A 15,891-nucleotide genomic window follows, 5' to 3' on the forward strand; every position below is an offset into this window, starting at 1 on the left:
TGCACAATAATCATAGAAACAGAATACACTAATTCAAAGCAAAGCACAACAAAGCCTTTTACTTCCCCAACTTTATTAAAGAAAAAAAGCAGTTGTGGTAAATCTCTAGGACATGGTCAATCTCCTGGGACTCCTCCCCTGAAAGTGTGACATTTGATTTCCAAGCACATGCTGGTGTGACAGTTCCCATCACTAAGGTGAGAAGCTGATAGCCTCATGTGCTCATCTTCCAACTTTCCCCAGTCTGTGGTCTGTCTTTGGATCAGCAATGATGGCTTGAACGGCTACTATGGCTTCATTAATTTTTGTCTGTAGCTCTCTGAGCTCTTCTATGTGTAGCAACCGCAGGATCTGAGCAGCTTCATTGAGAACTGCATCTGTCACAAGACAAGAACAGTGCATCTGTATGTATGGTTTCTGTGCTTCCAGCCACCCACTTGCACCTCACTACACCAAGCCCCTCAAAATAGCTTGACTTCAACAAAATGACTTACCGCCTGTGTCAAAGCCAAGAATATGTTTGTCTAAAGCAACAGGTAAGCCCTTTAAAAAAAAAAAAAAAACAAGACTATTTAGTTAAGGGTCACTTTTCTCATTTGGAACTAAAGACCAGCGGGCTGTTTGGTTTAGGGACTATCAGGGTTTAGCTTGTGATGCTCTTCAAATGAACCAGAGACATCAGACCCATCCAACCTTTTAAGTCAAGCCCGTAGAGACCTTATTGCAAAAGCACTTGATGTGGCTAAGGAAGGAGGGCTGGTGGGTAAGCAAGTGCTGTGCATATTAGATTACAAATGGAACTACAGTACAAATGTATCTAAAACAGAATCTTTTCAGCCTGCTTGTTTACTAGGTCATATGTAAATGTTTATTATAGAAGTTACTTTCAGTCAGGATAATACCAGACTGTACACTCTGCACAATAACTACCTAACACAGAAAGGAGGCCAGGAGATAATCAGCTAGTGCTAAGTTCTAGCCTCATCTACTAACATGCTCCCCTCGGCTCTAACAGGGCTATAGCTTAGATGCACGGGTATGCAGAGAACAAAGTGGAGAGGAGACTTGTGGCTGAGTGGCTTTATCTGATGTCCTGGCACCACAGACTAGGGTTCTTTTTGTCTGCCAACAGACCACCAAGGAACACTTATCCCTGACATCCACCTTATCCCTCAGTCAGGGATGCTACGAAGAACAGTAATCTGAAGTAATCTGAAGTTACTAACTGCAGCAACGGAACACTAGATTCTACTCTGCAAACAGAAGCAGAGAGCTCTGGCTCAGCAATGCCTCCAAACCAAAGACATCACTTCGGTGAATGAATGACTATTATGCCAGAACAATTTGCTGCTTGTTCTGTATGTGGGTGAAATAAGCTGATCTTTGATCCAATTCCCAGTGGCCAATTCATACGTAATTAAGCCAGTAAGAACCTTGGTAGAAAGCAGAGCGTGTCTCAGAGGTGCCCACGCTGCAGTGCCCTGGCATCAGCAGCCTTCATTACTACTGGAACTTACTAAAGGGGTCAGAGGACAAAGGGCATTGGAGGACTTGAGGGAGGGGGAAAAAGGAGGGGCCAGAGTCCTCAGAATGCTGGCTATGCCCAAAGCACGTCACTTCAACATCTGTGTGGTAAGAAGGGACCATTATTGAGAACTGCAGCTGCTCCTTCTTACCCAAAAACATTCTCTGCATTGTGGCTTTGGGGAGATTTAATTTTTCCTGAATTTCATTTTTTTTTACCCTCAGAGCCTGAGCTGGCTTTGAAATCAGAGACCTCCTGCCTCCTAGTAGTAGGATTAAATGCTTGTCTCTCCACACCTGGCATTTTCAGAGATCTGTATTGATGGCATGGTCTAAAATAATCCCAATGGTACTCTGCAAGGGGAGGTGGCCATGACATACTGAGCAAAGGGAGATAAATTTAAGTGTGTTCTGCCGCCTTCTACCATGTGTCCAACAATCCATATTTCACAAGGCCTTGGCCTTGCCTCCATTTCCAGACTGAATGGACTAGTAGTCTCTAGAATGTGAAATGTGTCAAACATGAAATTCACTGCTCACCCGTTTGTCTGAACCTCAGCTATTGAATACACTGAGTTTACTTAAAATTCAACTCACACATAAGTCAGCTATTTTTTCTCCTTTTGTTCTAACAGAATGGGCATCTTTTTTATGGGGCGTGTGTGTGTGTGTGTGTGTGTGTGTGTGTGTGTGTGTGTGTGTGTGTCTATGTAGTCCTGGCTATTCTAGAACTATGTATACCAGCTGGCCTCAAACTCAAGAGATCTGCCTGCCTCTGATTCTAGAATGCTGGGATTAAAGGTGTGAGCCACCATACCCAGCCCAGAGTGTGTAAATAACAAGTTTAAATGCATGCAACACCAGCAGGAACCTCCATTGACTGGCTTAGAACTAGAAACACACGTACCTCTTTCGTTTGATTTGCTTTAGCAACTGCATCCTGTGTTAGCCGTTCCTGAACCAAAATTCGAATTGCCTAGGAAACCCAATAAAGACCAAGCTTACTATTTTGGCAAATCACTAAGACACAAATGTCTACCCCTGCCCTGAGATTGGACCCAAGCTCTATGCACACAAAGCAAGCACTCTACCACTGAGCTACATCAGCCCTTAATATGCTAACTTTTGTGCCTGGCAAACCTAAAATATCCTCCATACAGTACCATGATTACGTGAACACCTAACAGGATAATTACATATGTAGACCTAGGACTTTACAAAGCTTTTTGATATAGCTACTGTATGTGCAAGTACTCCTTCTGGGCTTCAAAGTTTTGTAAAAGTAACCCCAAATATACTGCATTATCTGGTTTCTTCTATCTTAGTTTATGACTGAAACTGACATGGGGCTGTCCCTAGGAAATATTTGCATACTAGATTGAGCAAAAAATAAAACTTTGAAACAGCCAAATTTCACTAACAACTTGATATCTTTGGCATCCAAGTTGGGTGAGAAAAATCCATCTGAATTCAACATGAATATTCTATTAAGCTAAGAACACTACTTCTGTTGTTAAAACTGTCCATGTAACCCAGGCAATTCTACTAAGAAGGTTAAATTATAACCCCTTCTGGGTAGAGGAAGTTTATTCAATTTATTACGCAGTAGTTGACAGTAAGCGTCACTGGAGATCTGCAACAGCCTTTATCTAACAGTCTCCACGGCTACTGTCTGCATCCTCCTGCCCCACCCCCTGCACATTCACAGCACACAGTTTAGGAAATGTTTTCCTTTCTCAAAATGATGTTCTTTCAGAGAGCTGTTCCTTGCTGTAGACGTATAAATTGCATGGTTTATCTAGAAAGGAAAGATGCTGAAGAAGAGAGCATTTGTTTGCTAAAGAGGTTTTGTTGTGTGGCTAAATTCACTGTTAGGGATTTGGCATTTCCCCTTCCTTAACAGACTCAACTCTCAGCAGACTGAGTGGAGCTGGCTCTGGCACTCTCTGTCTTGGATGTTCATGACCTTCTAGATCTGCTTCCTAGTAACATCTTTTCTCTGGGTGTGAGGTGTATGCATGATCACGCAAACCTGTGCGTATGGGTGTGCACAAGGGGTGTGAAGATTAAAGGTTGGCACTGAATATCTACTCAGTTGCTTTCTACCTTTTCTCAAATTAGCCCTTCTCTGTGGAATTAGGTATTTGTCAAAAATAAAACGAAGGCAGTGATGAGAATGAGGCGGCTCACGCTGACTTGGCCGGCTAGCTGGCCAGCATGCTCAGGGTCCCAAGTCTCTGCCTCCCAGCACTGGGGTAGAGCTGTCACTCTGCTTGGTTTTCTATGTGGGTGCTGAGTTCCAAACCCAGGTACCACCTAACACTTCACCAGCTGAGCCAGCTCCCTAGGCCCTGTTGTGCTGGTCTTAGTACTTCTCAGCATGATATTAATAGGATGAGTGAAGTTTTACCTCTGTAAGACAGAACACACTGGTGCACACAGTTAATGCTCAGATGCCAGCTTACTGCTGGACAGTGTGAAACAGAGAAAGTAAGGACGCATGTGCTCTCGGTCCCACAGTCTTCTCAATTTCTATTCATCATCCCATATAAAGGTAAGTAAAGAGATAGCATAGAGAAAAGTGAAGACTTCTCTACACGTGCAGTTTGTCAAGAATAAAACGGGCAGCTTACCTTCAGCATTACCAAGTAGTCATCATGACGCTGAATCTGAAGGAGGTTAGCCAGAGCCATGACACCCGCCTTAAAATCAGGATTGTTTACTGTAAAAGATTAAAAGTGAATAAGCAAAATCCAGCTCTACAAACATCATAATTGCTTATCTGAACATATGAGCTTACAGAAGTAGCAACTTTCTAGGACTGAGTCATCTTTGGTCTTCTGCTGCATTCGAGGAAAGGAAAAAAGCAAGCACAGCATGTCTACAGTCAGGAGAAAGCCTCTTACTAATTGCACCAGCCACGTGGGGGGACTTCATCAATGGCTACCTTAACTCACAGTATGCTTGCCTTGGAGCAGTCTGCAAGGCCTACCTACAGACACTTTTTAATGTTTCTTCCCAAAGCTGTGGATTTTAATACAGATGCATTCAATGGATGGTTTTCCTAGCACTTTCCTGTGCACAGTGGCTCTGGAGTACGCAAGCTCATTCCCTTTGAAGAATAGATTACTGCAGGTCATAATGACTCAGTCAGTGAACGCTTACTTAACACACTCTACTGTAGCTAATTCCCATAATCTTCAGGCTTTAAAAGGAAATCACTAAAGGGGCATGTGGGGCTTGTAATAATGAAACATTTAACATTTGTTATATTGCCAGGAAGGTGACCAGTGAGTGTCACAATGAACAAGAAATCAAAATCCAAATTACTTGAAGCAAAAAAAACCACTGGTGCTTTTAACATTCAAATATTCTGTGTTGAAGGGATGGGGAGAAGGAAAGCTCACTGCCTGACAGTCTCCAACAGGAGAGGCTGTTGTGCACTCGTGCCAGGCACTCACGGCCGGCCTTCCACAGGCGGAAAGCGGCTACAGGACCAAGGCTGTCACCTGTGAGCATCACACTCACCATCCAGGTTGATCAATGGCTCCGCGTTTTTAGCTGCGTTGTCAGCGTTTTTCCTGTTGTCAGGCACTGAGTCCTTGTACTTTTCAGCTATAAAAAACAAGCAACAGGGTAGAGTAACTGCAACTTAAGATTAAGATGAATATTGCATATTTACTGAATTTAGTTTAGTCCGATTATGACATCCATTCAAAATTATACTTCACTACACAAAAACTTAAAAAAAGATAACGTAAATTTCTGATTAAGCTGAAATGCTTACTGGAACACTTGACACAAGGTTCTGAGATAAGGCTTGATGGACCACAGGCTGGCCCTGACTTTGACCCTTCTCCTCCTCCTCTACTTCCCAACTGTTTGGATTACAGCATAAACGTCCCTAAAAATAACTCAACATCTGAAGATTAGGAAATACATTCTTCTAGAACTTCCTTGTAAATGTGGGAGTGAAGAACAGGTGCAAGGAGGGGTGCATGGCAGACGGAGGGAGGGCAGCACACAGGTATGAGTCACCCAGGGATTAGACAGCAGCATGGTGGCAACACATCCCAATCCCAGTTACAGACACAAGCAGGAGGATCACGAGTCACACGCCTGCCTGAGCTACAAACCAAATCCAGGGACAACGGGCAGCTTGTCAAAAACCTGTCTCAGGTTTTAAACAGAAGAGAGAAGTTAAGAAAGTATTGGGCAAACACTAAAAAAGTTTCCTCCCAATCTTTTCAGTATGTAAAATACTGTTTTCAGTACAAAGATCAAAATATCTTAAAATGTTTATGATACAGATTTAAAATACCATGAAAATTAAAAACTTTGAAGGTGTATTGTTTTCACTTGAAAAATATTTTAAAGTAATGAATAAACTTAACGCCAAAAATGGCTTCTCAGATCTTGGTATAAGAAAACTCTCTACTGTTAGAATTTTTCTATCAATCCAAACTTTTAAAAAAGTAGTGAAATTTGAATCAGATTTTAATAACATTAAGTAACTGGAATATGAATAAAAGTTTTCTTAAATAATGGAAGGGCACACAAAAATTCTCAAAGACTTCAACAAATTTAAGTTGTTGAACAGCAAGAACGCCAGCGCCTCCTGCAGGCTGAGGCCAGTACTGCTGCCGTAATCAGCTCAGCCTGCTCCTGCAGTGCTGAAACTGCACACTAGCAAAGCTCGCTGTCTGGTTGAGACTTGTAATACACTCTTCACACTATTATCTTTCCACTTCCCTTTTCCCAATATAAAAATTCCCCATTTCACACACAGGCTTTTACTGAAGCCACACTACTTGAGACATGAATGCATATGTGAATGCTGTGCTGAGATACACATCAACAACCCTGCAGGTCAGTCTAAGACGGAGCAAATGCCATGAGAGAAGGAGGATGGCCAGGACTCCACCTGGGAGCATCTGAAGATCAGCCTTGAGAAGGGCCAGGATCCCAGGATACTCTGTTGCAATAACCTCCCACAGGGCTGCTGCCAGCACAGAGCAGGAAACAGAGAGAACTGCTAAGGCCCAGACCATCAGCAAGGCTGGGGTCGGCTTTCCACCATGGAAAGCAAGCTCAGGGCTGCTGCTTAGGTGTTTTTATGAGAATGAGAAAGAGGCAATGCTTTAGATTAGAAGATGCAACCAGACCTGGTCTTTCGAAAGAAGCTTCATTCTAAAGCACATTTCGGAAAGTTAGCCCGAGGACATGCAGCTGAGAACAGGAGGTGGCACTGTCCCGTACTAGAAGGTGACAAGAGCTGAAGCAGGGCAGCAGCAGCAGCAGGAACAGGACAGAGACTAATGGTAACGGATGGGTGGGGCAGAGGGAAGCTACACACATCAGACAGGTTCAGGAGCACACGCCTAGGATTGAAAGTGACAGCACCGTGAAGGAAAACACACAGACCCTGGATGGAAGGGAAGCATGGTGTTCAGTGAGAGGAAGCAGTGTGGTAAGTCACCTTTTCCACAGGCACCAAATTCAAAAGCTTCCGATAACAGAAGAACGTCAATAGCTAAAGAGGATTAAACGTAACACATACATGTAGGCCTATGCTGTCTTAGTGTGCACTGGCATTAGACACCCCAGAATGTTTCTATCTCCTGTGAAATAGCTGCTGTACCCAATGCTCCAAACCCCATGGGCTCTGAGGCTGGCAGCAGTGTCAATGGCTAAGCTGCAGACTGTGGAAGCTGGTAAATTAACCAAGTAATGCTCCTTGTTAAGGTATTCTATCAACCTTTTTCAGAAGCAACTTCCAAATTCTAAAAGAAAAATAAAGTTCACTCCACTTTTTGTAATAAAATAAACCAAAAGTAAAATATAAGACAAAAAACCTCTTCCACAACCTTCTTTCTCATCTTAAAAAGCCACCCACGACATGAAAGTAAGGATGGGCTGGAGAGGCGTCTCGGTGGGAAAGCCCTGGCCAGGACCTGGACTAGACCCCCAGTACACGGCAGGGCCAGTTGTCACCGTTGTAGCTAGCTCCAGCAGAGCCGATGTCCTTTCCTGGCCTACAGTAGAAGGCATACAATACACACACGACTGGAAATAAGAGTCTTTGGAGAAGCCCCTGAGCCCACACCCACACTGCATTCTGCACAGAACATACCGTTGTCTCCATATTCAAGCCTAACAGCTAAGCCAAGGAGCCAGTCAATGGCTTCTTGCCGGTCCTGGATCTTGAAAGGACAATTAACATCTCTGAGATACTGTGAAGGGAAGGAGGGGAAAATCTATTTCATTATCACGTAGCCACAAAACACAGAACAGCAGACTGACAGAGGCCTCAGTTTGGAGCTTTGAGAATTTCTTCCAGGCTGGTCCTGAACCCCACATATCCAGGACTGGCCTGGAGCTCCTGATTCTCTCACCTCCATCTTCCTGACGCAGGATTTCAGCGTGCACCACATCTTCCATTATCAAACCTTTGATGTAATTATACAGCTCAGAGGAAAATGCTTAAAACTACCATTTTAAGGAAAACAATGAAATATTCCCTTTTAAAAATGTTTGTACTTGGAGATCCCAGGTACAACGACAAGATATAAGGATAATCTCACTTAGACAAGGACACTGCAGTCTAGAACAATCTATGTTAATTACCACATAGATGTTTCCAAAGATACTGTAAACAACATTTCTGACAGTTTCTGTGTGACTTACGGCTTGTTTACGGCTTGTTTATGTTACTATTTGTCTGGGGCTTTTAAACAAGCAATGGTCTCTAATCTCTGCATACTCTTTCATTTGGACCTTTTACGTGGAGGAGCGGCTGCGGAGGCCAAATGAGTCAACAGAAAACACTAGCACTGTATTTTAACATCTTTAAAAGCCCACTGAAAACTGAAAAAAGTCTAAGGGTATAAACAAAGATAAACCACTAGAAATACTTGCAGTGGTGAGCAGCACATAGGCCTCGTTATGGGTAAACATTACGGGAACAGGCACATTGAGTATACGGCTCATGAGCAAGAATACAAAGAGACAGCTCCCACTGTCATTCCCACTTGTTGACACTGCTGTAATGACATAATGTGATTTTTATCAAGTTTGGAAACAATTCTTCCTGAAAAAATATTACTAACATTAAAATAAATCAACGTGAAATTCTAGTCACAAAAACATTTCTATGAAATACAGGGCCATCTGTACCTTACCTATAAGAATGAATATGACAGTTTCAAGTTTCCAGGCCCAAAATTTATGTCTCTTAAGGAGTAGTGTGATGGTTTGAATGACAAGGGCCCCCCATGGCTCATATATTTGAATGTCTGGTCCACAGTGGGTGAACTGGTTTGGGAAGGATTAGGAGATTGTTGGAGGTGTATCACTGAGTGGGGCTTTTGAAACCCACATCTTCTTACTTCCCACAATTCCCAGTTAGCGCTGACTCCTACTGGCAGATAGGGATGTGTGTTCTCAGCTCTGATTCCAGTGATGCCTGCCTGCCTGCCTGCCTGCCTGCCGCCACACTCTGCACACGATGGTGCTGCGCTGTCCCAAAGTACATGCTTTCTTGTATAAGTTGTTTTAGTCATGGTCTCTCTTTACAGCAATAGAAATGTAACTAAAACAAGCACTCAAAGGAATATTGCTACACTTTTGTATCTAACCTTAACTAAAGCTCTGAGAGATGAGCTGTGCTCTTCTGGCCTTTGTGGATACTCTACACACACACACACACACACACACACCCACACACACACACACCCCCACACACACACAAATTATGCAGACAATCCTATTAAGGAATGCCATGCCACCTAGAAAATGATGTTTAATCTAAATGCTGAAAGCTTGTTAGGCGATAAGATAATTTGCTTTAAAAATCCAAACAGCGAATTTTGAATCCATGAAAATTGATTCACTTACAGTGATCACTATTATAGCTTAAAAAAATATAGGAATTTTCAACTCCACCTCATTCAACCTTTACAAGAGTTCTCTGCGCTTCCTTTTACTTCCTGATTCCTTACCTTTTCAAAGAACTTGGGCCAGTCACTGCTGTGGATGTTTCTCAAGTTACCTCTGTCTTCAATCTTGTAGTGTCTGATCTTCTGGTCTTCAAGCCAAACGATAAAGTTCCTAAATTCTGTTTCATCTGCAACGAACCGTCACGTATCAAGTCACTAGAAGCCCTTGAGATCCTTGGTGGCTTTCTAACCTGCAAACACTACGTTAACTGACCCCAAGAGAAGTAAGCAAGAGCTCAAAGTTCAGACTGTAGAGTCATAGGTCATTGCAATACACTCAGATTCTGAGCCTCAAAAACAGGCTTTGAGTATTAAATGAATTAAACACGCGTGGAACAGTGTTTCCTATGTTTTATTAGTACTCTGGTTCCTTTAGAGTTTAGGGGGACTGGGCATGTAAAAACTTTGAAGCAAGCGAATAGAGTAAAATAAACAAGGAATAAACGATTAAAACATCCTAAATACAGGGTACTGTTACCAGGATGCATTTGCTTCCTTAAATTTTCTCCCAAAATCCTCAGGAAAATCCTCATTTTAACACGCCAGAGAACTGAGGACTCAAACCTCAATTTCGGCTCTACCGCCACCCACCAATCCTTGAGTAAAAAGCCAAGTACAAAACCAGAACAGACCCTGATATGCTCTAGAGACCAAACGCTGCTACCCCACTTCTACCTGTGCGTCCAGTACGGAGGAATGAGGCCCTGGTCCCCGCCTCGCTCCCAGTCTCCCACGGGCCGGCAGGACTTCAGTATTTTTTTTTTCTGAAACGTTCCACCTCCCCGGCAGCCGACCACTAACTTTCTGTGTGCCCCAAAGGGCATCCCCAGTCCCCTCCCCTACCCCGCTGCCCCAGCAGGTGCCCGCTGAGCCACCTCGGGGCCGGGAAGCGTGCCGAACGCCGCCGGGCAGCGGCCGCCGTGTTTGGGTCCTAGTTCAGGCGGGCTAGGAAGGCGCCGACGCCGAACCCCGCGGCCGCCACCCACCTTTGCAGTTGAAGCCTGTGGGGTTGTGGTAATCCAGGGCCGTGAGCTTGCGTCGGAACATGGTCCCCGCTGCTCGCGCTGGCCGCCCGGGCCTCCGCCGGGACAGGAGAAGCGAGATGAGGCGGGCGGTGCAGGCACCGGCGACGCGGCGAGGGGGCGGGGCGATGACCGACGCTCCGGACGGACGGCAGTCGGAGCCAATCGCGGCTTAGAAACGCCCTCAGCCCGTAAGAACTCGCCAATCACCGCTACTGCTGAGGAGGCGGGGCCACGCCGGGGCACGTCGACGCTCAAATAAACTTTATTGTCAGCTTCCTATTTGTACAATGGACCGAAAGCAAGTCGGAAGCCGAGATTAGTGGATCTAATTCCTTTTCTTGCTACAGTAGGCAAAACCAAAACCCCAAACCAAACCTAATAAACAAACAAACAAAAAAATGTCTGTACGCTTTCTTCGATTGGCTATAGCTCTTATTGACTCTGAGTTGCTGCTTAATATTTTGAACGTATTAATTTCCCCTCTTTGAACTCTGGTAAAGAAAGGTGCCTGCAGGATATTCTTTTGGACTAGTTGAAGTGATGCAGATTACATACAACGCCTATGCAATATTTCAGTGTGTCGCCAAAAAGTGAAGTTAAAACCCGGGAACTGGCCTTTCCTTCTCACAAAACTCTCAGTCATTAACTAAAGTGGGCGACTAACTCCTGCCATCTCTAGCATTCTTTCTTGCCTTTGGTGATCTAGCTCCCCACTCTGTAACTGATTATCTAAAGCGCCCATTTAAAACTTTCTTCCTATCTTTTAGCAAACTGTCCATGCTTGTTCTGAATTGCATGTTCCCAGGTTTTGGGCCTCTTATTCAACTTTGCAAAAGCAAAATAGTTTTATTTGAAGCAAAGCTATAGTGCAAAGAGTCTCTTTTCACGGGTCAAGAGAAAGGAGGAGCTGGTTGCTAATGTGGATGGTCCTTTATTTTAATTGATAGATCAAGTTATATGATCATTCCAATACTGCTCATGTCCCTTCCCACAATGTAACTGGCTTTAATCACACATGCAGGCATGTGATAGTAAGTAGGAGATTCTTCTTAAAAGGTTATTAGAGGATATAATTTCCTCTTACTTGTGCCTACACCTCAAACCAGTTGAGGCTAGCTTGACCCTTCTAATCTTTATACCCCATGCATTGGGAATATACTTGAGTAAAGACTGTTTAAGTGTGATTGTGAAGAAACATTATTTAGAGGTGGAAGTACATATAATCTGGGTTGGTTAAGGGAGGTCTGAGGTGTCAGGTAAATTGGACAATAGTTTGTGGGGTGTGGGTGCATGTGTGCGTGTGTGTGTGTGTGTGTGTGTGTGTGTATGTGTGTGTTTGTGTGCATGTGCACATGCATGTGTATGTGTGTGTATGTGTGCGTGTGCACGTGCATGTATGTGTGCATGTGTGTTACTTACAGGTGGAGAACAAGGCTGTCAAGTGCACTGTTCTAAGAGGGCGTATGTGAATAACTCAGAAACAAATTGGGGGTCTAAGCCAACCTCTCTCCTATGCTTCCCTCCATGGTTACCCATTGAGCTCTAAGACAATCAAGGATTCTTTCTGAATTTCAGATCCTTCCCATTCCTGTTGCAAATTGTTTTCCAGATACAGGAGAGCAGTGATGAGCAAGACAGACCGCTGTCTACTTTGATTCTCTTTAAAAGGCCAAAAAGGGTGGGAGGAGGGGGAACAAAAAAGAGAAACTGTGGCTTGAACCTAGTGAGGAGCTCCTGCACAGTCAAAATGATAACTTATTTTGCTGGAAGTGGATGTGCAAAGGCAAGAAATGAACAACAATGGGGCCGAGAGGGAAACACTTATGGAAGCTGGAGGGAGGCGGTGACAGCTGGCAAGACTGTGGACAAAGGCAGGCGCCTGATCAGAGAGGCCTTTCATGGCAAACTGAGGGGCGCCGTTGAAGCTCTTGGAGCTAAGCCAACTATACATTTCATTTTAGTTCAGGAGCGGGTAATTAAACACTGTTTGCATCTGTGGGGCATACAAATGAAGAAGCCGTAGTGTCTAATTTCAGGCAGTTTAAATGTAATAATCAACGCAGATGCTTAGATCAGAGGCTTCTAGTCTGGAGCCAGAGAGTGACACGTGCATAATGAGAAGCTTTGAATGTGACACAAGGCCCGAGTGCAGTTTTAACAGGGCTCTCAGAGACAATTTATATTTTCCCAATTAAGTTGCATACTGAGTGAATCAAGAAAAGCAGGACAGGTGCTGGAGAGATGGCTCAGCAGTTAAGAGCACTGACTGCTCTTCCAGAGGTCCTGAGTTCAAATCCCAGCAACCACATGGTGGCTCACAACCATCTGTAATGAGATCTGATGCCCTCTTCTGGTGTGTCTGTGGATGGCTATAGAAAGAGAGAGAGAAAGAAAGGAAGGAAGGGAGGGAGAGAGAGAGAAAGAAAGAAAGAAAGAAAGAAAGAAAGAAAGAAAGAAAAAAGGAAAGAAAGAAAGGGAGAGAGAAGCAGGTCAAGGGGTTTTGTAATCAACACTACAGTTCACTTTAATTGAATAATTCATGAAATTTTAGCCAAAAAAGAAAAAAAAAACTCCTTGAAGAAAAAATAACAAACATTTTCACATGGTAATAAATAGTACATTTCTTAAAAAAAAAAAAAAGATTCACTTTTCATGTGTACCGTGTGAGCCCGTGTGAGTTTAAATACGTCACATGCACGCAAGAGTCTGCGAAGGCCAGAGAAGGGCGTGGGATCCTTTGGAATGGAAGTTACAGGCAGTTGTGAGCTTCTGTGTGGGTGCTGGGAACTGAACTCACATCCTCAGCAAGAGCAGCACGCTGTGTAAAAACATAAAAAATAAAAAGGGGTATCTGCTGGATACCTTAATTCTCAGTCAGCAAAGCCTCTCACCCGCTCTGCTCCATCCCATTTCACAGTGCTCATTTCACTCTCTCTGAGCCTGGCAGCAATCTCTCTACCTATCTAGTTCCCAAGGCAGGTTTCCATGCCAGAAACACACATCCGAACTCCAGACCAACCACCGCACACTTTCTTACACTTAAATCGCTACATGAAGGAACACACAACACAATAACCTTTGGCCAAATTGATAAGATGTAATTGCCCACCTAAACATACAAAGCCCAATACACATCCATCCCTTAAAAACATTCAAAACAACCTGTAAAGGTACAGCATGGAATCTTAACATCACCCGCCATGTTATCCTACCACAGCTTCTCTCCCTGTCCCTCCTGTCTCTTCCTCCCTTCTGTTCCCATCTCCTCCTCTTCCTTCAGACATCTCTCCTGTCCATCCTTCCTTCTCATCCAATGACAGGACTCCTTCTATCCTGTACCTGCCCCTCACCTGTGACATCATCCCACAGCAGCAAGTGTTCTCAACTGTTTAGCCATCTCTCCATCCCCAATAGTACATTTCTTAAAAGGACACGGTTTGTGCCATTAGTGTTCTGAAACTGACACTTTAGAACTAAGCTCTAAGTTGTTGGCTTCTGGTGTATTTCTGATTCAAGTTCCCACACTGGCTGCTAATTGAGCCTGCAGCTGGTCCTCAGGCCCGGCCACTGCAGGGGAGAGGACAGCAGAGGAAGATTCATACAGAATGCTGAAGGGAATGAAGCTAGTCACAGAGGGACCCATAACACTATACATATGTAATATTTTATCTTTAAAGTATGATGTCTTTTTACTTCTTCTAAATTTGAAGGAAACTTGGTCACTGTTCTATTGCTGTGAAGAGACACCATGACCAAGACAACTCTTGTAAAAGAAAGAGATTAATGTAGGCTTGTTTACAGTTTCAGAGGAGACGGGCAGAGAGACACTGGGCCTGGCTTGGGTTTTTGAAACCTCAAAGCCCACCCTCAGCGACACGCCTCTTTTAAGTAAGAGCACACACTCCACTCTTTCCAAACAGCTAATCAAACCCAGGACTTAAACATGCGGATGTAGGAGCCTATGGGGAGGGGGTGGGGGACCATCTCATTCAAACCACCGCAGGGCATTTGAAATAGAAGATATACAGCCTTACTTCTAAAGACCAAACCCACATAAAATAAAATGGGGAAACGTTTTATTATCGAATGACCTGAACCCCAACCAGTGGTTGATTGAGAGTTTCACAAGTCCCTCACCCATCCACTGAATTATTCATCCTTGCATGTCCTCTGTGAGTCAGGAAGTCTTCTGGGCCCTTTGGAGGTCTCTGTGAAGTTATGAACAACAAACTCTACAGTTGAGAAGCTTTCTATCTATTGAGGGAAGACAAACAGTATAAACATGCATATGCAAATTATTTATTATGCTCCCTAAGTACTATGGGAAGTCACAAGAGAAGGAAGGTAAATGGGTGAGGACAGTGAATTGGAGGGAGTGGGGGACTTGGTGTCACTAGCTGTTTGGGGCAGAGGGGTCCGTCTGGGTAGGGCTTCACTGAGAAGGTGAAATGTAAAGAAAAACTTGCAGGGGTTGGTTAGCCATATGGTTAACCATATGGTTGGTTGCATGCGATTCCAATCTCGACATTTCTTTTTTTTTTTTTTTAAGATTTATTCATTTATTATATATGAGTGTACTGTGCATGTCTACAGACACACCAGAAGAGGGCATCAGACCTCATTTATAGATGGTTGTGAGCCACCATGTGTTTGCTGGGATTTGATCTCAGGACCTCTGGAAGAACAGTCCGTGCTCTTAACCACTGAGCCATCTCTCCAGCCCTGATCTTGACGTTTCTAAACAAAGCTCTATATGAACACAGACCTGTCCGCTTGCTTATTGGTTGCCTTGACTGCATCAGAGAAGAAGTTGAATAGATGCCATGTATAAGGCTCACAAAATCTAAAGTATCTTCAAGGTATGTGGGGTTGAGTCTCATGGGGATGGCAATATCAGCATCATATAGGTAAGGTAACCATCAGAGACACAAATTTCACATTTCTGAAGCTTGTTAAATTCTTTCTTTTCTTTCTTCCCTCCTTCTTTCCCTCCTTCCCTCCCTCTCTCCTTTCTTCCTTCCTTTTTTGGACAGGAATTTACTATGTAGACAAAACTGGCCTCGAACTCACAGAGATGCCTCTGCCTCTGCCTCTGCCTCTGCCTCTGCCTCTGCCTCTGCCTCTGCCTCTGCCTCTGCCTCTGCCTCTGCCTCTGCCCTGCCCTGCCTCTGCCTCTGCCTCTGCCTCTGCCTCTGCCTCTGCGTGCTGGGATTAAAGGTGTACACCACTATGCCCAGTTTAACCTGCCATTTTTTAAAGATTTATTTATTTTTATTTATACGAGTACACTGTAGCTGTCTTCAGAACACTAGAAGAGGGCATCCGATCCCTCCACAGATGGTTGT

At 44.0% G+C, this 15,891-nt stretch overlaps 1 protein-coding gene across 2 annotated transcripts; it reads right to left on the bottom strand.

Moving 5' to 3' along the window:
- Positions 1 to 53: 53 nt before the first annotated feature.
- Rtraf (RNA transcription, translation and transport factor) lies at positions 54 to 10,667 on the bottom strand. Of its 2 annotated transcripts, XM_032917425.1 has the most exons (8): positions 10,508 to 10,667; positions 9,525 to 9,649; positions 7,658 to 7,757; positions 5,053 to 5,139; positions 4,158 to 4,246; positions 2,432 to 2,500; positions 495 to 543; positions 54 to 377 (listed from the first exon to the last, which is right to left on the bottom strand). In XM_032917425.1, the coding sequence occupies exons 1-8, from the start codon at positions 10,566 to 10,568 to the stop codon at positions 223 to 225; spliced, it is 735 nt and encodes a 244-aa protein (XP_032773316.1). In that variant the 5' UTR covers positions 10,569 to 10,667; the 3' UTR covers positions 54 to 222. The 2 variants fall into 2 exon arrangements, with proteins under 2 accessions (XP_032773316.1, XP_032773317.1); XM_032917426.1 differs by lacking the exon at positions 2,432 to 2,500 and having other exon boundaries at positions 10,508 to 10,665.
- Between the last annotated feature and the right edge of the window lie 5,224 nt (positions 10,668 to 15,891).

The sequence above is a fragment of the Rattus rattus genome, chromosome 12 (genome assembly GCF_011064425.1).
Source record: "Rattus rattus isolate New Zealand chromosome 12, Rrattus_CSIRO_v1, whole genome shotgun sequence".
In the NCBI taxonomy this organism is placed as follows: domain Eukaryota; kingdom Metazoa; phylum Chordata; class Mammalia; order Rodentia; family Muridae; genus Rattus; species Rattus rattus.

Bases quoted from the DNA above. Each gene is read 5' to 3' on its own strand.
- Rtraf (XM_032917425.1), bottom strand. From the start codon at position 10,568: ATGTTCCGACGCAAGCTCACGGCCCTGGATTACCACAACCCCACAGGC. The intron at 9,650-10,507 runs GTGGGTGGCGGC...GGTTCGTTGCAG, and splicing joins CACAGGCTTCAACTGCAAAG to ATGAAACAGAATTTAGGAAC. The intron at 5,140-7,657 runs GTATGTTCTGTG...TGTTTTTTATAG, and splicing joins GCTTGAATATGGAGACAACG to CTGAAAAGTACAAGGACTCA.